Source organism: Coregonus clupeaformis, chromosome 4 (genome assembly GCF_020615455.1).
Source record: "Coregonus clupeaformis isolate EN_2021a chromosome 4, ASM2061545v1, whole genome shotgun sequence".
NCBI lineage: Eukaryota > Metazoa > Chordata > Actinopteri > Salmoniformes > Salmonidae > Coregonus > Coregonus clupeaformis.
Window position 1 is genome coordinate 13,795,668 of NC_059195.1, and position 23,236 is coordinate 13,818,903.

Below are 23,236 nucleotides of genomic sequence, written 5' to 3' on the forward strand. Positions count from 1 at the left end.
AAGGATGGCACGTTTCTGATCCACAGCAACAAGGCTATGTGTGTATGATGTTTGGAATGTTCAGAATGCTGAGAGCACAGGCTGACATGGTACTTGGCAAAGAGTAGAACAGAGTGTGTAACAAGTGCTCCTCATCCATTCTGTCTATCTTAATCACATGAAACTTCTCCACAGCTAATATAAGACTAATAACTCTTATAAGCTTTATAATGGTCATATATGCTTAAAACAAAATACAAAACAGTCTATGTGAAAGGTTATAATTAAAGTAAACCTTTTATTTTTGTAGGAAACAACCAAGGTGACTAAAAATCTGTACATTCTGTATAAAACAACATAAAAAAAAACACAACGCAAGAGAAAATCTAAATATTGTTCACTGAAGTAGTATGTGCTGTACAAGTTGACATTCCCTGATAAAAGCTTTGGATTGTCCATCCGGCCAGTCAGTCAGTCAGTGGCTTGGTCTGTTTCCATCTTCCTCTGGTCCCATTCCTCAGACTGCCATCCATTCCTCAGACTGCCATCCTGACTCAACCTTTACCACCGTAGGAAGTTTGAGCTAAAACAGAAGAACACACATTCATTTCATCTACACCGCACCAGAGCCATATAGTGTATAGAAAGACTTTGCTCAATGCAGCCAGTTTAAAAACACCTACCTTTGAGCTTTCATTTCTTCTTCCCCATAGTCAAGTTCTCACTTTTCTTTTTCTGCACCTAAAGAAGAAACATTCACAGGACTGTTACAATCACTGCGACTACACATAAGAACATGCAAACATGTCCTCCTTAAATAAAAATTATAAAACACAAAAACACGTACACACACAAATACCTCTGACCTCATTCATGGCATCGTCGATCTGCTTGAGCTCCTCGTATCTGTCTCGCGACTCTCTCAGAGGCTGGACCATCACATCCTCAATCTGAGGGAACAGCTGAGACACAGAGAGAGATAGAGAGAAAGGAGGCAGGCTTTATCATCATCATCACAGTCCTATCACTCCAACATCCTCTTTTTACAGTCCCATCCATCCATTGCTCACTTTCATGACGGTCTCAAACATTGGGATGAGGACGAACTTGATGAAGCCGATCTGGGCTGTGGGTTTGGTGACCTTTTCTCTGTCCATGAAGGGGGCCACAGGCAGACCCTCCACCTTCTCCCTGTCACTCTGAGGAAAAGATGGAGAAGAGAGAGAAAGATGTCAGTGCAATCCATCATTTTTAATACAAATGGCAAATACTGTATCTACAGTACTTTCACAAAGTATTCACAGCCCTTTACTTTTTCAACATTTTGTTGTGTTACAGCATGAATTTAAAATGGATTAAATCGAGATTGTGTGTCACTGGCCTACACACAATACCCGATAATGTCAAAGTGGAATTATGTTTTTAAAAATTTTTACAAATTAATTGAAAATGAAATGCTAAAATGTCTTGAATCAATAAGTATTCAACCCTTTTGTTATGGCAAGCCTAAATAAGTTCAGGAGTAAAAATGTGCTTAACAAGTTGCATGGACTCACTCTGTGTACAATAATTGTGATTTTTGAATGACTACCTCATCTCTGTACCCCACACATACAATTATCTGTAAGGTCCCTCAGTCGAGCAGTGCATTTCAAACACAGATTTAACCACAAAGACCAGGGAGGTTTTCCAATGCCTCGCAAAGAAGGGCACCTATTGGTAGATGGGTTAAAAAAACCCAGACATTGAATATACCTTTGAGCATGGTGAAGTTATTAATTCAATTTTGGATGGTGTATCAATACACCCAGTCACTACAATGATACAGGTGTCCTTCCTAACTCAGTTGCTGGAGAGGAAGAAAACCGCTCATGGATTTCACCATGAGGCCAATGGTGACTTTAAAACAGTTTACAGAGTTTAATGGCTGTGATAGGAGAAAACAGAGGATGGATCAACAATCTTGTAGTTACTACACAATACTAACCTAAATGACAGAGTGAAAAGAAGGAAGCCTGTACAGAATAAAACATTTCTAAAACTTGCATCCTATTTGCAATAAGGCACTAAAATAAAACTGCCAAAAAATGTGGCAAAGAAATTAACTTTATTTCCTGAATACAAAGCGTTATGTTTCGGGCAAATCCAATACAACACTACACTGAGTACCACTCTTCATATTTTCAAGCATGGTGGTGGCTGCATCATGTTATGGGTATGCTTGTCATCGGCAAGGACTAGGGAGTTTTTTAGGATCAAAATAAATGGAATAGAACTAAGCACTGGCATAATCCTAGAGGAAAACCTGGTTCAGTCTGCTTTTCAACAGACACTGGGTGATGAATTCACCTTTCAGCAGGACAATAACCTAAAACACAACGCCACATATACACTGGAGTTGCTTACCAAGACGACGTTGAAAGTTCTTGAGTGGCCTAGTTACAGTTTGGACTTAAATCGGCTTGAAAATCTATGGCAAGACCTGAAAATGGTTGTCTAGCAATGATCAACAATCAATTTGACAGAGTTTAAAGAATAAAAAAATTAAAAAAGTGCAAATGTTGTACAATCCAGCTGTGCAAAGCTCAGAAAGACTCATAGCTGTAATCGCTGCCAAAGGTGGTTCTAACATGTATTGACTCAGGGGGTTGAATCCTATATTAGTGTTGAAAATATATATATATTTTTTTTTACAAATGTTAGAAACATGACAATTAAATCAATTTTAATCCCACTTTGTAACACAACAAAATGTGGAAAAAGTCAAGAGGTGTGAATACTTTCTGAAGGCACTGTATACTGTATATCAAAATACAATGTTTCATGGAATTTGTTGTTCCATTTTCACACAGACTTATGTATCAAGATTGAGATATGAGGCAGGTATGACACATACCTTGAATTACACAGTAGGCTATGTACTGAATAAAAACGCATAAACACTCCCCATTTTGGATTTGAGATCAAATGTTTCATATACAGTGACAGTACAGAATGTCACCTTTTATTTGAGGGTATTTTCATATATCTAGTCCTCCCCATTTGAAGATGTCATAAGTATTTGGACCAATTTCACCTCATATGAAACATTTCATCTTAAATCCAAAATGCTGGAGTATAGAGCCAAATAAAAAATGTTAGCATCACTGTCCAAATACATACGTAGGTAAGTATACAGTATAGATAGGGCTTCACATACCTGCATGAAGTACTCTTCCAGCAGACAGTCCACCCAGGGCTCAGCCACCTCCATGGGTCGCACCTCGTTAGAGATATCACAGCACTTAATGAGCACCATCTTCAGCTTGGGGGGGTCAAAGGTCACACAGAGCAGAGTTCAGTATAGGGAAGGGGTCTACTAGATTGCTCACATAGATAGCAGCACAAAGGACTAACAAACATACATAGTAAAGTTGTAAATATAGCATTACTGCATAGGGCAGGAGGACAAATACACTGCACAAACTGTAAGGGAGTGGAAAATACGCATTCTACGGTAGGTTGCAAATACATAGGAATGTGTATCCTTACACAAATGACATGCTCTTCATCAGTGAAGTCAAAGCTGTCCACTTTATGCTTGAAGGAGTCCAGTATCTCACCATGTCGTGCCATGTCTGTGGCCAGGATCAGTGTGATGATTCCCTAAGACAGAAATAGGCGGTTAGATCAGACTATAGATCAGACTACTGCTATAGTAGTATACACACACACACAAGTATAGTTAAACATGCCCACACACACACACGCCCTACCTGGCGTATCTGTTTGAAGGCCTCGGGGTCGAAGGTGGAGAAGATGTTGCAGTCGGGCTGGGAGAAGATCTGGAAGGCCACGGCACAGTGGTGATTCTCCAGAGGGGAGATGTCATTGTAGCGTACTGCCAGCTCCGTCCGCGCGTTTATCTGGTACCTGAGAGACAGAGAGAGGGAGACTTAGTCTCACAGGGGCTTGCTTTCAAATGTCTTCTTGTTGAACGGAACCTGGGTTTCCGAGGCTATATCGAACTAGGATAGACAGATTGTATCACATTTTCTTGAATCAAGATAGACAGATGGCAGTGGTAGAGTAAGAGAGAGAGAGAGAATAAAAGTATGGATTACATGTTGTTGTATCCGGGGTGATCCAGATCGTGGCACACTGCAGCTGTCATCAGAATCAGAATGTCCACCTGGGTGAACGTCTCCTGGAAGACACACAATTCACAATTATTATTATGTATTATTATAAGTCTCACAATTAATGGGCCATCTGTGTGAGCACGTGTGTGTGTGTGTGTGTGCATGTGTGTGTACGCATCATGCAACTGTGCACATGTAGGTGCATTCATGTTTGTGTAAGTGAGTGTGTGGTGTGTAAAAGAGTGTGTGTGTGAAAGTGTGTGTGTTTGTGAGAGAGATCTCATTAGCACATCATTAACATGGCCGTCTCGTAATCGGCCATTATAGGATTTGATTAATAAACCTCTCATGAATGGTTATCCATGACAACAGGGTTCGAGATGATGTCTAAGGGAGCGTCTCCAAGGGAATATAATTTATCTTTCAGACACATCTCTCAGCTTCTCTCTCCCTCCCCCTCGTCCTTCCTCTTCAAGAACAAACATCATTTTTCCTCACCATTCTATCCCTCCAGTATTAATGCTGCCCTTTTATAGATCTGAGGTATTACTGTAGTATTACTGTGGTATTACTGTGGTATTACCTGTAGGCTGCAGAGGCAGATCATGCTGTACATCATCTGGGTGACACAAAAACAGTGGCGGAAGTTATGGAAGGGATTCATCCTGTAGTTGTCATGGATACAAAGCTGCAGGGAGGGAGGGGGGGAGAGGGAAGATGAGTGAATGTGTGAGACCATCAGACAGCTACAACAAACCTGCCACTAGTAACCTGAAACAAGTGCCGCAGCAGTAGATGGTGATCAGTTGTAGATATCTCTAGCAGTCTTACCAGCCACCTCTTCAGTGTGATGGGGTTCATGTTGAAGTCCTTGACCAGGTCCAAGTCGTGGTACATGTGCTCCAAGCAGCTCAGCATCTGGTCACATGAAGCAAGGTGGAGGAGTGAGGCCAAAGGTGAGCGATACTTTGTTGCGGTTGTTCATCTATGGTCAACAGTTATATGGTAGTATTTGATCGTCTATGGTCAACAACTCTATGGTTGAGTTTAGTGTCTATGGAAGTTGAGTTTCTCCTATCTATGGTAGTTGAACCTGTATGGTCCAACCCCCTGTCCTCACCTCATTGGGCTCCCACTGCCATACATCAAAGGTGGGTTGTCTGAGAGCTTCCACTGTCTCCTGAGACAGGTGGTACTACACACACACATACACACACACATAGACGCATGCAGATAGAGGGACAGAAGGGGCGGAGAGAGAAGAACAAAGTGAAGTCAGCATCTTACCTCGTTGGACTCCCACAGCCAGAGGTCAAAGGCAGGCTTTCTGAGGGCATCTATGGTCTGCTGCGAGAGCATGTACTGCAGGCGACAGAGCACCCAGTTAACCATGTTTGTCTCCGCTGGCTGTGGGCTCACCTCTACACACACACACACACACCTGGGCACACCTGACTGCAGGTTTAACCTCAGTTAGTTTCCCCCTGTATTTCTTTAAGTGAGGCAGCTTGCCACTGTCCTAGTGCAGTCCACCTAGAAATGAAAACTAGGGGAAACATTAGCACACCTGTGATGGGCGCACCTAACTAGGGACATGCTGTCAGAGACGGAAGAGAAAGCGAGACATCTCACAGGCAATTTTTTTCTGGTATGGCGGGACGGGTGAGCGTGGGTGGGGGAATAAAGTAGACCAGAGCCAGCTGTTATTGGGCAGTTTCCCATTGAAAACAATTCTGTCTGTGTAAGTGGGCATTCCCTCTATCGCGTGAGCATTGCCAGAGATTATGGAGGAACCCTGAGCTCACGCAGGAAATCATATTCACGCGAGAGAGGGTACGCCCACTTACACAGACAGGAACCTTGACCATTCTTTCAATGGAAAACGGCCTTTATGAAACATCTTAATTTATCCACCATCTTTGATGCTGTATCTGATAATAGGAGGTGCATCTCTCACACTATCTTAATTTGAATGCCATTTAGCACACAAGTTTATCCACAGTCATGCGTGCATACATTTGTTACGTATGGGTGTTCCTGGGAATCTAACCCACCATCCTGGTGTTTCAAGAACCATGATCTACCAACTGAGCTACAGAGGACCAGAGGATCACACAACTGACTCTGGACATTCAAAGGTGGTGTTCTGACGCTATGGACATTCAGTACCTGATAACAGGCTCATTGACAATGACAAAACACAGACTGACGGTGACAATGAAGTAGGAGGAATTTGCAGACCACTGACTTACTTTGGGGTAAGAGGGCACGTCTCTGCGAGGTGTCAGCTTCTTGTTGTCATCCAGGAAATGACTACAGTACAAAGCAAGCAGTAACCAATTAATATAATCAGACCATAGACACACACATCATAGTGAGAAGATTGTAATGAAATATTAAATATTACGATATGCTAGCCTCTGTAACAGTATCAGTAGGCCTATATTACAGCATGTAACAGTCTGTAACAGTATCAGTATGAGCCATTACGGCTCACACAAGCCAAGGCTCCTGCAAGGCTACTTACTGATCTGGGGACAGTGGTTTTAAAGCCCTGCTAATGACAGACAGGGGAGAGGAAGTTTTCCTCCAATATTTCCTCTAACTAGGAGCTAACAAAGACTATTCAATGTAAGACGCAGAAAACAAACATCATTCAGGCTTACATTGGACATCGTTATCAGGATTCGGGTCAAAGCTAGAGGTCAAGCTTCAAAGATGATCAGATAATCATGTGACTAACCTGTTGTTCCTGGAGGCCATCTCCTCCCGGAGCTTCTTGATGTCACTGCGACACTTCTCTATCTCCACCACCTTCATCCCTTCCACTGCAGAGAGAGAATGAGAGAGGGAGGGAAAGAGAGAGAGGGAGCGAGGTTAATATATCTTACAATACCAATAGTCAGGTGACCTGGGCCTGAGGCAGTCAGTCATCCAGAACAAATTAACCTCAAAACATCCCCCAGCCATCACAGTAGCAGTACTTTACAGTGAAAGACGATGTAATGATTAAAGATTGATTACTGATTAAATGTTCCCACTGGACTGCACAGGGAGGCTAGAGCACCATGTGTGCACGGAACAAATTGTGACAGAACAGCTGAAGGCCGTAGAGGCCTTTGAAACATACAGTACGGTGCAAAAACAGGAGGAAACCCAATGTACTACCAGTACTTTGATGGAATGAGGCATATCAAGCCATCTTTATCGATTCAATTTTGTAGCCATTTTTACAATCTGATTAGAGAGATCTACCACATCGAACCAAAGCTCAAAGAGAAGCCAGCGAGCATAGTGTGGGAGGGTGTAAACTAACTTCCTGGCACACAACAAAATGGACAGAAATAGATTAAATAGGCAGCAGTATGATTAATTATAGGGTCAAGGACAGCTAGCATAGATGTAGGATCTTAATTTGATCACCCTGTTGTAGGAGAACTTTCCTGCAATGCAGGTCATTTAAAACGTGTAGTGTATTTGAGGTTTATAAAGGCTTCTGAAGTTTGTAATTTCCACTTTGAAATTTCAGACTTGATTTTCCCTTACGAAAAATGCATCAACCCCTACAAAAATTAATTACAATCCATATAATAAATCACATTTTCTGTTGCTGCAGGATTGTTTTCCTGCTGTAGCAAACGGGCTCAAATTAAGATCCTACAGGCAGGCCACTACAGTAAGCTGAATTCACTGTCATTGGAAATGATTTTCAGATATCCTATGGCATTCAAACATTGCTCCACTTTTATCAAGGGGCCCAATGTGTGCCATGAAAACACACCCCACACCATCACTATCAGTCTTCAATGTTGACACGCGGCACGATGGACGTATGTTTTTATTTAACCTTTATTTACCTAGGCAAGTCAGTTAAGAACAAATTCTTATTTACAATGACAGTCTACCCCAGCCAAACCCTCCCCTAACCCGGACGACGCTGGGCCAATTGTGCGCCGCCCTATGGGACTCCCGAACGGTTGTGATACAGCCCGGGATCGAACCCGGGCCTGTAGTAATGCCTCTAGCACTGCGATGCAGTGCCTTAGACAGCTGCGCCACTCAGTCCCCCAAAAACGTGTGGTTTTCTCCATACCCTAGTCTTTCCATCAAAGTGTTCAAGGTTTTTAGTTCCTTAGCCCACTGCAACTGCAGTTTCTTGTTTTTTGCTGAAAGAAGTAGAACTCTGTAAGGTTGTTGGCTGCCATACCCCATTTGTGTCAAGGTACGACGAGTTGTGCATTCTTTTATGGGTCTTTGGGCACCACTGTTGTACTGGACTGTCAGTTGACTAACTGTAGCCCATCTGTTGCTCTGCACAATTCATGTCAGCCTCCATTTTCCTCTTTCATCAATTACCCGTTTACGACCACTGGCCTGCCTTTGGCTGGATGTCCTTTGGGTGGTGGACCATTCTTGATACACACGGGAAACAGTTGAGCGTGAAAAACCAAGCAGCGTTGCAGTTCTTGACACACTCAAACCGGTGCACCTGGCACCTACTACCATATCCCGTTCAAGGGAACTTAAATATTTTGTCTTGCCAATTCACCCTCTGAATGGCACACATACACAATCCATGTCTCAATTGTCTCAAGGCTTAAAAATCCTTCTTTAACCTGTCTCCTCCCCTTCATCTACACTGATTGAAGTGGATTTAACAGGTGCCATCAATAAAGGATCATAGATTTCACCTGGATTCACCTGGTCAGTCTATGGCATGGAAAGAGAAGGTGTTCCTAATGTTTTGTACAGTCAGTGTTTAGTGAAATAGAGCAGCTGTGACATTTCCTTTAACATCATCTTTTTATGACTCAATCTCCCGGGGCTACTATTTCTATTAAAATGTCCCATCCAGCCAAGTTAATGAGTGGCAATTAAAGCTATTAAAATATGCCTGCTCACATACAGTAGAAGAACAATGTTTACTGCACGCCTTACTGCACAGTTTCCGTGAGGGTTCGATTGCCTCATACACGGGCCACACATACACTTACTGAAAGTGAATACTGAATACGGTTTTAGGGCATCCGCTTGGTATTACATTTTAGTTATTTTTTGTCATTGTATGTCACTCTTTAACTAAAAGTCACCAGGGCCTCCCAAGTGGCACAGCGGTCTAAGGCAATGCAGTGCTTGAGGTGTTTCTACAGATCCGGGTTCGATCCCGGGCTGTGTTGCAGCCGGCCACGACCGGGAGACCCATGAAGCGACGCACAATTGGCCCAGTTTTGTCCAGGTTAGGGGAGGGTTTGGCCGGCCAGGATGTCCCATCGTGCTCTAGCGACTCCTGTGGCGGGCCGGGCGCACACACGGTCGCCAGTTGTACGGCGTTTCCTCCGACACATTGGTGCGGCTGGCTTCCGGGTTAAGTGAATAGTGTGTCAAGAAGCAGTGCAGCTTGGCAGGGTTGTGTTTCGGAGGACGCATGGCTCTCGACCTTCGCCTCTCCCGAGTCCGTACGGGAGTTGCAGCGATGGGACAAGACTGTAACTACCAATTGGATGTCACGAAATTGGGGAGAAAAAGGGGTAAAAAATATATATAAATAAAATAAAACTAGAAGTCACCTTAGAACAAAATCATCTGTTAAAGGACCATATTGTATTCTTCTATTTTCTACATTCAGTGTATTTGCTCTGTATTTCCTATGGCAGGTAACAATACTTTGATATAAGCAGAGGCTGTCTCCTCTCTAGGGAGAAATAAACACACAGACACACACAGTACTGTATGACTCACGCTCCACTCTCTTCTCCAACATGGCCAAGCGGTTCGTCACCTCCGTCTTCAGCTCGTTGATTTTAAACGCTCTGCAAAAGAAAGAGAGTGAAGGACAGACAGAGAGAGAGATGGGGAGAGAAAAGAAAGGGGAGATAGAAAGAGAGAAAGAGACAGAAAAAGAGAGCGAGAAAATTAGATCGAGAAAGAGAGAGATAAAGAAAGAGAGAGAGGGAGGGAAAGAGAGAACAAAAGGGACAGAGAGCAATCATTATCTGAAAGCAGCACACTCAATAATACAGTGACACACAAATAGCGTACATTTACGAAAACAAGAGAACAAAAAGGATTTACGAAGCAAGAGACAACATTTCCATGAAAGCTACATCAGTGCTCTTACCTGGAAAACTGCTCTGCCACCTGTGTCAATACATTCTGGAAGAGTTCCTCTTTATCTGGAAGAAAAAGATGGTACTGCATTGCACACAGGGAAAACACAACTCATACTTCACTCTGTGCTGTAACGACAACACTGCACACATGTCTGAAGCGTTTCATTAAATGTAGCTCAGTTGGTAGAGCATGGCGCTTGCAACGCCAGGGTTGTGGGTTTGATTCCCACGGGGGGCCAGTATGAAAAATGTATCCACTCACTAACTGTAAGTCGCTCTGGAGCGTCTGCTAAATGGCTAAAGTGTAAAAATGTAAATTCTATCCGAGCCTGGGGGTGTAACAGATTTTGATTGCCCCTTTATCACACTCAAACACAAACACAAACACGCACGCACACACACACATACCTTATGTAAACCAGCAACAACAAGAGAATGAAACAAACACAACAGATGGCAAAAGAAGAGAGAGTGTTTTCTCTGTCTCATTACTGAACGCAGTAGTCACATTTCAAGATGGTGCCAGCTTGATATGTTAACAAGGCACTTGTAATTTCCCTTCCCACACACAGAAAATAACTCTGCTATTGGTGCAGAGCAGACTTGTGGCCAAAGTTCACCTGAGAGGCCAATAAAAGTGCAGGTATGTGAACTAGTAAAACCATCTGGCACCTGTTGGACTGATCCTATTGTACACGTGTCACATTAATGCTATCCTGTTGTACACTGTGTCATATTAATGCTATCCTATTGTACACCGTGTCACATTAATGCTATCCTGTTGTACACCGTGTCACATTAATGCTGTCCTGTTGTACACCGTGTCACATTAATGCTATCCTGTTGTACACAGTGTCTCATTAATGCTATCCTGTTGTACACAGTGTCTCATTAATGCTGTCCTATTGTACACCGTGTCACATTAATGCTGTCCTATTGTACACCGTGTCACATTAATGCTATCCTGTTGTACACCGTGTCACATTAATGCTATCCTGTTGTACACTGTGTCACATTAATGCTGTCCTATTGTACACCGTGTCACATTAATGCTGTCCTGTTGTACACCGTGTCTCATTAATGCTACCTTCCCGTGTCACATTAATGCTAGAACACTATTTCATTAGAGGTCAGGGGCACACTAAACCGCATCACTGCCCGTAAGGTTCCATCACTGTATCAAAACAATCAATTTGAGTTATATGGTATTGAACCAGGTGATTGTTGTGTAGATGTTTTTTGCACCCCATGTATGGAACAATCTACAGAGTTCCCTACCACTAGATGTACAGGTGCCTCTCGGGAAGTTCACATTGTTGATTGAGGACCTCTTTACTGAGGAATGTGATTGTTTCTCTTGAATGTTTAATATTTGTTATTATGTGGTATTTGTAAAAAAGTGTATTTGCAGGACTCCTGCAAACCTGCAAAAGAGACCTTGGGCCTGCTAAAATAAAGCTTTAAAAAAATGTGGAACAAAGACTCAAGCTGCTCTTCATGGAATTTTTCCCAGATGTTCAGCTGGCCTGTCTGTGTACTCTTGTGTGTGAGTGATGACTGACAATAAGGATGTTGTTTTGTTTCCTTCCCTACACTGGGGAACTGGGTCTCGTCACACTGTTAAATCAGCCAGGTTTACTACGTGACATTTCCCATAAACTGAGGTCATTAACCAACCAAAACAGTAAATAATATAGTGTGTGTGTGTGTCTGAGTGTGTTTACGTTTATGTATCTGTGTCTATTGCTTACACATGTTAATGATTATGCTTCTTTATGTGCAGTGTGCACATCAGGTATGTGGGTTAGTGTGCTGTGCTTTGTGTATGTGCATGCTTGCATATATGCTATATACGATATGGTACGTATGCATATGCTAATGAAATATTTTGTATGTGCTTGTCAGCCATGCGTGTCTATTTGCATAGTCAGTGCATGTATGTGAAAAGCCAATGGCCCCCTGGGACTCACCAGCTAGCTGTCCTCCAGTCAGGGGCACCACTCTGTACGGTGACCTTCAACAAACAGAACACACACATACACACCAGTCAGTTTAGACAGTAAGTGGTGCAGTACTCAAATACGTCCCCCCTTCCTCCTAATCAGACGTGTTGTGAATGTCCTCTTCCTCCAACTCTCTTACTCAGCGTCTGAAGTGTGAGGACACGCTGGGGGCTGTGTGTATGTGTCTTTTAGGTTTTACTATCCTTATGGGGACCAGAAGTCCTCACAAGGATAGTAAAACAAGGAAAATTCAGACAAGTGGGGATGTTTTGCCAGTCTCCACAAGGAAAAATGCTATTTTAGGCTTAGGGGTTAGGTTTAGGGTTAGAATTAGGATTAGGGGTTAGGGGTTAGGCAATTTGGTTTAGGGTTAGGAGTTAGGGTTAGTAAAACAAGCGTGTGTGTGTGTGTAGTGTGTGTGTGTGTGTGTGTGTGTGTGTGTGTGTGTGTGTGTGTGTGTGTGTGCTCACTGATCCACCCTGACCTTGGATCTGTTAGTATTTTCGGCCTAACAAGTCCTGGGCAATAGGGCACAATCTGGGATACTTCCTGCTGTTGAATGGAGATTTCAATCAATAATATAACCATTAACCCTTGAAGAATGTAACTTCTGCTTATGAGTTTAGGCTGCTGAAATGACAGATTTTGCATTTAAGGACCAACATATGTATTTTTCTGCTATAAATGTAAACAGGGATGGAAATTAAGGTAGCCCTCTAGCCCATGGCTAGTATTTTTCAGACCGGGCTAGTAGAAAATGTGTCCAACTAGCCCGCCGGCTAGTGAAATTGTATATTTTCAAATATTGCATGGCACAGATTTTGGACCAGGGCTAGTAAAGAATTTAAGTCTACTAGCCCGGCTGGCCAGTGCCAGAAATCCTTAAATTCCATCCCTGAATGTAGATGTGACAGGGTCTACCTCTCGGTGTTGTGTGGCATGGTGGGGTCGATGGACACCATAGCTCCCGTGGAATCCAGCAGAGACAAGGTGGTGTTCCTGTCCAAAACAGACAAAGCAGGGAAACTCTCTCTGAGGATGTGTCCCACTATGGTTCAATGAAGAGAGTGTAGGTGTTGGGCACATAGCTCAGTTGGTAGAGCATGGCGCTTGCAACGCCAGGGTTGTGGGTTCATTTCCCACGGGGGGCCAGTATGAACATGTATGCACTAACTGTAAGTCGCTCTGGATAAGAGCGTCTGCTAAATTACTAAAATGTAAATGTAATTCCAAATATCAATCAAGGAAACCAAGCGAGAGATGGAAGCTAGTCAAGACTATTGGGACTAGGCCACTCACTATAGAGTCTTATCTTGTCACTATACAGTATGTGTCCTCAATGTGGCATCTAATAGAAGTGATCCTCAAAACAACATTAGAAAAACAGCCTAGCAGACAGAGAGATTAAAGGACCCTAACAGGACCGTGACAGAGACGATTCTAAGCTTCACAGCTGAACTGACGAGGGAAAAAGAGAGCAGAGCAGAGCAGAGCATTACCTTGGAAGACCTAGAGCGGTACAGAATAACTCCTTGATATCGTACGGGCTGCAGAATCTGCTGAAGACCACCTACGGGAAGGGTAGCAAAGACACGAAACATAGTCATGATCTAGTACATATATGATATATAATGCATACACTCTTAGAAAAAAGGGTTCCAAAAGGGTTCTGCGGCTGTCCCCATAGGAGAAGCCTTTTTGGTTCCAGGTAGAACTATTTCCCCACCTTTCCACAAAGGGTTCTACATGGAACCCAAAGGGGGTTCTTCAAAGGGTTCTCCTATGGGGACAGCCGAATAACCCTTTTTGGTTCTAGATTTTTCTAATAGTGTAGCATGCAATACTCTATTTATAGTGTCAGTAGCCCAACAAAGTCCACACTGAGTACATCATGTTTGACATGTGAGCAAAACATTCATGTTCACATAACAACTTAGATCTAAGGGATACAGCATGTTGAGAATTAAAAATAAATAAATAAATAAGAAAACCCTTTGAAGAACCCTTTTTGGTTCCAGGTAGAACCCTTTTGGGTTCCATGAAGAACTCTTTCCACAGAGGGTTCTACATGGAACCCAAAAGGGTTCTACCTGAAACCAAAATGGGTTCTACCTGGAACCAAAAATGGTTCTCCTATGGGGACAGTCAAAGAACCCATTTGGAACCCTTTTTTCTAACAGTGTATATTATGGAAATATATGCATATATGGAGATACTAATACTAGACGTGGAATATATTCCCAGTGATCAGGGTGGTACAGCAGACCACCAAACCAGTGTATTTAGTCAGCCTGTTCTACTATCCCCTCAAGCACCATCAGAGTACAGAGTGAGAGAAAATGGACCAACCCCCCCACTAGGGAGGGAAGAAGGATTCTGACTGCTTTCTGTATTGACAGGTCTCTCATTCTGGGCTTTCTTTTCATTACAAATATGCAGATTCCAGCGCACTGCAGTATATATCCCCCCATCCCACCCCTCCTCTCCTTTTATTGCCTTCCAAATAATGTTGAGTGCCGTCATCAACAGTGACAAGTCAGTCAGTCATTTCTAGTGTCAACCCCAGCTTCACCAACACAGATGACTTTGACCCATTTAGATAAAAGCATCTTGATTCTTATGCCATCGGCAGGGACAACAAAGTCACTAAAATAGGTGACAAAAGGAACCACGGCAACAAGGGTAAGAAGGAGAGAGATGGAGAAATGTGTAGGGTAAGAGGGAAAGAGGGATGGGGGGAGAGAGGAGGAGGGGGAGAGATGAGAGAGACAGAGAGCACTCCAGAAACCTGTCAGTGGCAGGCTGTCACAGGTGTGTCAGACAGTGATGTGTTAAGTTCAGAGACATGTAAGCAAAGAGCCACTTATGTTCACAAACAGACAATTCACCATGAAATACAATATAAACTGCAGGATTGTTTAGTCACAAATCCTAAAAATTCATTTAGTTATTGTTAATCCATTTCCCATATCCGTTTTCAGAAAAATGCATAAAGGCTACTGTATGCCTACAGTAACATCATGTTTCATCTCCTCTATAGAGACGTGTAGTAGACCTACAGTAACATCATGTTCCATCTCCTCTATAGAGACGTGTAGTAGACCTACAGTAACATCCTGTTCCATCTCCTCTATAGAGAGACGTGTAGTAGACCTACAGTAACATCATGTTCCATCTCCTCTATAGAGATGTGTAGTAGACCTACAGTAACATCATGTTCCATCTCCTCTATAGAGACGTGTAGTAGACCTACAGTAACATCATGTTCCATCTCCTCTATAGAGACGTGTAGTAGACCTACAGTAACATCATGTTCCATCTCCTCTATAGAGATGTGTAGTAGACCTACAGTAACATCATGTTCCATCTCCTCTATAGAGACGTGTAGTAGACCTACAGTAACATCATGTTCCATCTCCTCTATAGAGACGTGTAGTAGACCTACAGTAACATCGTGTTCCATCTCCTCTGTAGAGAGACGTGTAGTAGACCTACAGTAACATCCTGTTCCATCTCCTCTATAGAGAGACGTGTAGTAGACCTACAGTAACATCATGTTCCATCTCCTCTCTAGAGACGATGTTACTGTAGGTCTACTACACATCTCTATAGAGGAGATGGAACATGATGTTACTGTAGGTCTACTACACGTCTCTCTATAGAGGAGATGGAACATGATGTTACTGTAGGTCTACTACACATCTCTATAGAGGAGATGGAACATGATGTTACTGTAGGTCTACTACACATGTTCCATCTCCTCTATAGAGACGTGTAGTAGACCTACAGTAACATCATGTTCCATCTCCTCTATAGAGAGACGTGTAGTAGACCTACAGTAACATCATGTTCCATCTCCTCTATAGAGACGTGTAGTAGACCTACAGTAACATCATGTTGCATCTCCTCTATAGAGAGACGTGTAGTAGACCTACAGTAACATCATGTTCCATCTCCTCTATAGAGACGTGTAGTAGACCTACAGTAACATCATGTTCCATCTCCTCTATAGAGACGTGTAGTAGACCTACAGTAACATCATGTTCCATCTCCACTCTAGAGAGACGTGTAGTAGACCTACAGTAACATCATGTTCCATCTCCTCTATAGAGACGTGTAGTAGACCTACAGTAACATCATGTTCCATCTCCTCTATAGAGATGTGTAGTAGACCTACAGTAACAGTACTAGTGTCTTAACATCTGAGCGGATGCAACAAGGAAATCCACTCAGTATGCATAATAAACAGTGACATACAACAGCCCTTTAGTAAAAGTAATACAAGTGGGTCAGGGGTAAACATTGTCTTTGTCATCTGTCATGCTTGTGAAGGATGGCATGATGCATGTAGAGCTCTGACTCTCTTCATCACGTGTGTGTGTTTTCATACATGTGCACGCATGGGTGAGCGTGTGTGTTGCTGTGTGTACTTGAACATGTGGAGGTTCTCATGTAATAGCCTGGCACTGCTGCCCGCTTCTGTTTTCGATCATGGATGACGCTAGCTTGATAGCAGATAGTATGCTAAAGGGCTGAGAGAGCATAAGGTGTAATGGTAAGCATAGGAGCTCTCTTGTATGTGGAACCAGGTCCGTACATAGTGCTGACTAACCTGGATGTTTATGGACCCTCCATGTCATCTAATAATAACTGATGAATAACCAGTTCCTCTCTAATACCTGAGCTCTGTTCTTGTTGAGCTTCTATATATGGACACCTAAACCAACATGCAAAACGACATAATAAATCCACACTCCTGATTATCCAATGGCACAGGAAATACCATATTCAAATTCATTCACACACAGAACACGCAGAAGAACAATGGAGCATGTAAAGCAGGAACTAATCAGCATAATTTCTGTATAAGGAAGCTAGATAATAAAAACACAATGTCTGCATTACACACAGTCAGTCACGCAGCAACAGAATGGAGCCTGGAACCCAACTGCCTTAAAATGTAAATGATCTGTGCATCAGTACAAAAACAACAATCTCTCTGATAATCTAATGAGTCCAAACCAACATATTTAAAAAAAGATTATTTCACCTTTATTTAACCAGGTAAGCCAGTTGAGAACAAGTTCTCATTTACAACTGCGACCTGGCCAAGATAAAGCAAAGCAGTGCGATAAAAACAACAACACAGAGATACATATGGGGTAAAACAAAACATAAAGTCAAAAATACAACAGAAAATATATATACAGTGTGTGCAAATGTAGCAAGTTATGGAGGTAAGGCAATAAATAGGCTATAGTGCAAAATAATTACAATTAGTATTAACACTGGAATGATAGATGTGCAAGAGATGATGTGCAAATAGAGATACTGGGGTGCAAATGAGCAAAATAAATAACAATATGGGGATGAGGTAGTTGGGTGGGCTAATTTCAGATGGGCTGTGTACAGGTGCAGTGATCGGTAAGGTGCTCTGACAACTGATGCTTAAAGTTAGTGAGGGAGATAAGAGTCTCCAGCTTCAGAGATTTTTGCAGTTCGTTCCAGTCATTGGCAGCAGAGAACTGGAAGGAATGGCGGCCAAAGGAGGTGTTGGCTTTGGGGATGACCAGTGAGATATACCTGCTGGAGCGCATACTACGGGTGGGTGTTGCTATGGTGACCAATGAGCTAAGATAAGGCGGGGATTTGCCTAGCAGTGATTTATAGATGGCCTGGAGCCAGTGGGTTTGGCGACGAATATGTAGTGAGGACCAGCCAACAAGAGCGTACAGGTCACAGTTGTAACGATCCCGGCAGTCTGAGTCGGGTCCTGTCTGTGGACTAGTTTTCTGCTCGTGATCTCCAGTTTCCCGAGGGTTCTGGAACGCTCCGGGGAGCTCTCTTGATTTCCGCACCTGCATCCCATCAGCAATCTGCACACCTGGTCCTGATCATCACCCTTCTTAGGCTCTGGCCTAACATCCATTCCCTGCCGGATCGTTAGCCATGAACAGTAGGTTTACCAGAGTATCAGTCTTAGAGCGTCTAGCGTTAGTTTTGTTGTTTTGCACCTTGTTGGTTTGTTGTTTACTTACCTCCGTTTTGTTCCATCTGCAGTCACTCGTCCGGAACCTTCATCCAACCTCTGCCTGGTGGTCGGCGGCTGCCGAGCCATGATTGGATCAACCACTGCACCCCCAACAACTAATCAACGCCTCCCGCTCTGTTCCCTGGATTATTCAGCATCACTCTTGAATTTGTAAATAAACACTCACCTTCGTTTCAACTTACCTTGTCCTGGTCTGCTTCTGGGTTCTGGCTTTGTAACTCGTGACAGAACGATCCGGCCCGTAATGAACCCAGCGGACCTGGACTCTGTTCGCCATGCCATTACCCATCAGGAGAAGATGTTGGGCCATCATAGCACGGAGCTACAGGAGATCGCGTTGGCAGTTCGGAACCTTTCTACCGGTCTGACGGAGGTCCAGAACCAGCGCAAGTTCCCGGTGGAGGATCCACTACCGGTTTCACCCATCTCGCCTGCCGCGTCTGGAGCGGTGTCCTTCCGTGAGCCCAAGGTTCCGACGCCGGATAAATATGAGGGGGAGCTGGGAAGATGCCGTTCTTTCCTTATGCAGTGTGGGTTAGTGTTCGATCTACAGCCCTACTCTTATGCCACAGACAAGGCTAGGATAGCCTTTGTGATTGAGTTGCTGCGTGGTCGAGCGCTGGAGTGGGCTTCAGCCGTTTGGGAACGACAAGACCCCTGCATGGCTTCATACCAGGGGTTCACGGCCGAGATGAGGAAGCTTTTCGACCATTCCGTCCGAGGGAGGGACGCAGCTAGGCGCCTGTTTTCGCTTCACCAAGGAACTCGCAGCGTGGCCGACTTCGTGATCGAGTTCAAGACGTTGGCTGTGGAGAGTGGGTGGAATGAGGAGTCTCTGCAAGCGGCCTTTTACCAGGGTCTGTCGGAGCAGCTCAAGGATGAGTTGATCTCCTATCCGGAGCCTAGTGACCTGGACAGCTTGGTAGCCTTGTCTATTCGGGTGGATAATCGAGTCCGAGAGCGAAGGAGGGAGAAGCAATGGGGTCCGTCCAATCGATCAGCTTCTCAGGTTCCAGTCGGGTCGGGATTGGACCAGAATACGTCGATCATCGTCCACCACACAGGATTAGTGGAGAGGTCCTGTCTCCCGATTCGGAACCAATGCAAGTAGGGCGGCACGGGTTAACCAAGGAGGAACGCCAACTCAGACGTGGACTAACTGTTGCCTCTACTGTGGTGGTTCGGGACATTACCTCGCCACCTGTCCCCGGCGGTCGTCAAACTGCGCGGCTCGCTAAAGTTGGGAGGACTTTTAGCGAGCCAGTTTCGACCTCTCAATACCTCTGTCAGACCCCGTTTCCGGCTACCCTTGTGAACAGGAATCAGAGCTTAGCGATTAACGCTTTTATCGATTCAGGTGCCGATGGAAGCTTTCTTGATGCCGAGTTGGTGGAACAGCTGGGGCTTTCCAAGGAGCAATTGCCGGAAGCCATTGAAGCGACCACTCTGAACGGCAGTAGGCTGGCACGTATCACGATGAGGACTGAACCGGTTAAGATGCTGTTGTCGGGGAATCATTCGGAGATGATTTCATTCTTCATTCTGCCGTCTTCCCATGTTCCTCTGGTCCTTGGATACCCCTGGCTGAAGGAACACAATCCCACGTTCGATTGGGTGACGGGCAAGGTAACGAGTTGGAGCCTTGATTGTCATGCTAACTGTCTCAAGACTGCCTGTCCCCATTCGGTTCCCAGTCAGGTGATTGAGGCTAAACCCCCAGATTTGTCCCTGGTTCCCGAGACATATCACGATTTGGGGGAAGTGTTCAGTAAGCAGAAGGCTCTGTCACTCCCTCCCCACCGACCATATGATTGTGCCATCAACCTGTTCCCTGGAGCTGTCTACCCCAAGGGAAGGTTATACAGTATCTCCCGCCCTGAACGTGAGGCTTTGGAGACCTACATCAAGGAGTCCCTAGCTGCTGGTCTCGTTCGTCCCTCGTCATCACCCCTGGGGGCAGGATTCTTCTTTGTGGGTAAGAAGGATGGCTCTCTTCGACCGTGTATTGATTATCGGGGGTTGAATGACATCACGGTCAAGAACAAGTATCCCCTGCCCTTGATGAGTTCTGCCTTCGACTCCTTACAGGGTGCTACGGTGTTCACCAAGCTAGACCTACGCAATGCGTATCACATGGTCCGGATCAGAGAGGGGGACGAGTGGTTGACGGGTTTCAATACACCGATGGGTCACTTCGAGTATCAGGTGATGCCGTTTGGATTGACCAATGCTCCAGCGGTATTCCAGAGTATGGTGAACGACGTCCTGAGAGATATGATCGGTCTCTTTGTGTTTGTTTATCTGGATGACATTCTGATCTTCTCGAAGGAACCTTCCGACCACGTCCAGCATGTCCGGCAGGTTCTGCAGCGATTGTTGGAGAATCGCCTGTTCGTGAAGGCCGAGAAGTGCGAGTTTCACGCCCACACGACATCCTTTCTCGGGTACATCATCTCCAGGGGAGAGATTAGGATGGACCAGGAGAAGGTTAGAGCGGTTCTGGAATGGGCCCAGCCCGGTACGAGATTGCAGCTCCAGAGATTTTTGGGGTTTGCGAATTTCTACCGCAGATTCATCCGGGATTACAGCCGTGTGGCCGCTCCGTTAACTGCCTTGACTTCCAGTATCAGGAGCTTCAAGTGGAATCCGGAGGCGGATCGAGCGTTTCTGGATTTGAAGAGGCGATTCACCAACGCACCGATTCTCTCTCAACCGGACACGGCCCGTCAGTTCGTCGTTGAAGTGGACGCGTCTGATGTGGGAGTTGGCGCCATCCTGTCGCAGCGATGCTCCACGGACAGTAAACTCCATCCCTGCGCCTACTACTCTCGTCGCCTTTCGCCTGCGGAGAGGAATTACGATGTGGGTAACCGGGAGCTTCTCGCGGTGAAACTTGCCTTGGAGGAGTGGCGCCACTGGTTGGAGGGGCGGAGCAACCGTTTATTGTCTGGACTGACCACAAGAATCTTGCTTACGTGCAATCGGCTAGACGTCTCAACTCCCGTCCAGGCCAGGTGGTCGTTGTTTTTCGGACGATTCAATTTTTTCCCTGACGTTCCGACCTGGATCTAAGAACGGCAGGCGGACGCCTTGTCTCGGATGTTCTCCAAGACGGAGGAGAGTGGGTCCAAGACCGAGACAATTCTCCCCCGGAACTGCGTCGTGGGAGCTGTTAGGTGGAAGATTGAGGAGGAGGTGATGGCGGCCCTTCGGACGCAGCCCGGTCCCGGTAACGGTCCACCCGGTCGGTTGTTTGTGCCTGAGTCGGTTCGTCCTGCGGTCCTCAAATGGTCCCACGCCAGCAAGATGGCTTGTCACCCTGGCGTGGCTCGGACGATGGCGTTTCTTCGCAGACGCTTTTTGGTGGCCTGCCATGGCCGAGGATACTCGGGGTTATGTTGCTGCCTGTCCAGTGTGTGCGCAGAATAAGAGTACCAATCGGCCCAGCTCTGGACTACTTCACCCCCTTCCTATTCCCCGGCGACCATGGTCGCATCTGGCCCTGGACTTTGTCACTGGGTTGCCCGCTTCTGAGGGGAACACGGTCGTTCTGACTATCGTGGACAGATTCAGCAAGTTCGCCCACTTTGTGCCAATTGCCAAGCTTCCCTCTGCCTCGGAGACGTCCGAGATCCTGGTTAGGGGAGGTTTTCAGGGTCCACGGTTTGCCCAGTGATATCGTTTCCGACCGTGGCCCTCAGTTTACCTCTGCTGTCTGGAAGTCCTTCTGTTTGGCCATTGGAGCTACAGTCAGTCTCACATCTGGTTTTCACCCCCCAATCTAATGGTCAGGCGGAGAGAGCCAACCAGAAGATGGAATCCACGCTACGCTGCCTGGCCTCTTCCAACCCCACCTCCTGGGTCTCTCAGTTGCCTTGGGTTGAGTATGCCCACAATACTCTCCCTACATCGGCCACTGGGATGTCTCCCTTCCAGTGCCTGTATGGCTACCAACCTCCCTTGTTCCCTTCTCAGGAGAAGGAGCTCTCAGTGCCTTCTGTTCAGGCCCATATTCGTCGTTGCCACCGGACCTGGCATCGGACCAGAAAGGCACTCCTTAGAGTTTCGGACCGGTATCAGCTCCAGGCGAATCGTCGCCGGATCCCCGCTCCCACCTATACCATCGGAGATAGGGTCTGGTTGGCCACACGGGATCTTCCTTTACGGACTGAGTCTAGGAAGTTGTTACCGAAGTTCATTGGTCCGTTTGTGGTGGAGAAGGTGATCAATCCGGTGGCAGTTCGACTCAAACTCCCGAGGACGCTCAGAGTCCATCCCACCTTTCATGTCTCCTGCCTCAAGCCTGTTTTCCTCAGTCCTCTGTTGCCTCCTCCGCCTCCTCCTCCTCCTCCTCGGATGATCGGAGGTGGTCCTGCCTACACGGTGCGACGCATCATGGATTCCAGACGGCGGGGCCGGGGTTTCCAGTATCTCGTGGACTGGGAGGGGTATGGTCCTGAAGAGAGGAGTTGGATTCCGCGGCGACAGATCCTAGATGCTGACCTCATCCGTGACTTCTACCGCCTCCATCCTGGCGCTCCGGGAGTCCGCCCGGTGGCGTCTGGGTCGGAGGGGGGTACTGTAACGATCCCGGCAGTCTGAGTCGGGTCCTGTCTGTGGACTAGTTTTCTGCTCGTGATCTCCAGTTTCCCGAGGGTTCTGGAACGCTCCGGGGAGCTCTCTTGATTTCCGCACCTGCATCCCATCAGCAATCTGCACACCTGGTCCTGATCATCACCCTTCTTAGGCTCTGGCCTAACATCCATTCCCTGCCGGATCGTTAGCCATGAACAGTAGGTTTACCAGAGTATCAGTCTTAGAGCGTCTAGCGTTAGTTTTGTTGTTTTGCACCTTGTTGGTTTGTTGTTTACTTACCTCCGTTTTGTTCCATCTGCAGTCACTCGTCCGGAACCTTCATCCAACCTCTGCCTGGTGGTCGGCGGCTGCCGAGCCATGATTGGATCAACCACT

General features: G+C 45.6%; 1 protein-coding gene across 6 annotated transcripts in view; it reads right to left on the bottom strand.

Annotated features, from left to right (window-relative positions):
- Positions 1-250: 250 nt before the first annotated feature.
- Positions 251-23,236, bottom strand: part of LOC121552877 (high affinity cGMP-specific 3',5'-cyclic phosphodiesterase 9A) — a 33,601-nt gene continuing 10,615 nt past the window's right edge. For 2 of the 6 annotated variants that reach the window (XM_041865983.2, XM_041865977.2), the window contains 18 exons: positions 13,713-13,783; positions 13,135-13,212; positions 12,181-12,224; positions 10,219-10,273; positions 9,840-9,910; positions 6,844-6,928; positions 6,353-6,413; positions 5,221-5,295; positions 4,932-5,018; positions 4,684-4,788; positions 4,083-4,165; positions 3,735-3,891; positions 3,511-3,624; positions 3,179-3,283; positions 1,050-1,178; positions 831-941; positions 663-720; positions 251-562 (listed from right to left, as the gene is read on the bottom strand). In XM_041865983.2, coding sequence (XP_041721917.1) covers positions 673-720; positions 831-941; positions 1,050-1,178; positions 3,179-3,283; positions 3,511-3,624; positions 3,735-3,891; positions 4,083-4,165; positions 4,684-4,788; positions 4,932-5,018; positions 5,221-5,295; positions 6,353-6,413; positions 6,844-6,928; positions 9,840-9,910; positions 10,219-10,273; positions 12,181-12,224; positions 13,135-13,212; positions 13,713-13,783 — 1,479 coding nt within the window. In that variant the 3' untranslated portion in view covers positions 251-562; positions 663-672. Of the gene's footprint in view, positions 563-662; positions 721-826; positions 942-1,049; positions 1,179-3,178; positions 3,284-3,510; positions 3,625-3,734; positions 3,892-4,082; positions 4,166-4,683; positions 4,789-4,931; positions 5,019-5,220; positions 5,296-5,387; positions 5,463-6,352; positions 6,414-6,843; positions 6,929-9,839; positions 9,911-10,218; positions 10,274-12,180; positions 12,225-13,134; positions 13,213-13,712; positions 13,784-23,236 lie in introns of all 6 variants that reach the window. The other 4 variants (XM_041866007.2, XM_041865998.2, XM_041865968.2 and 1 more) reach the window with 4 other exon arrangements.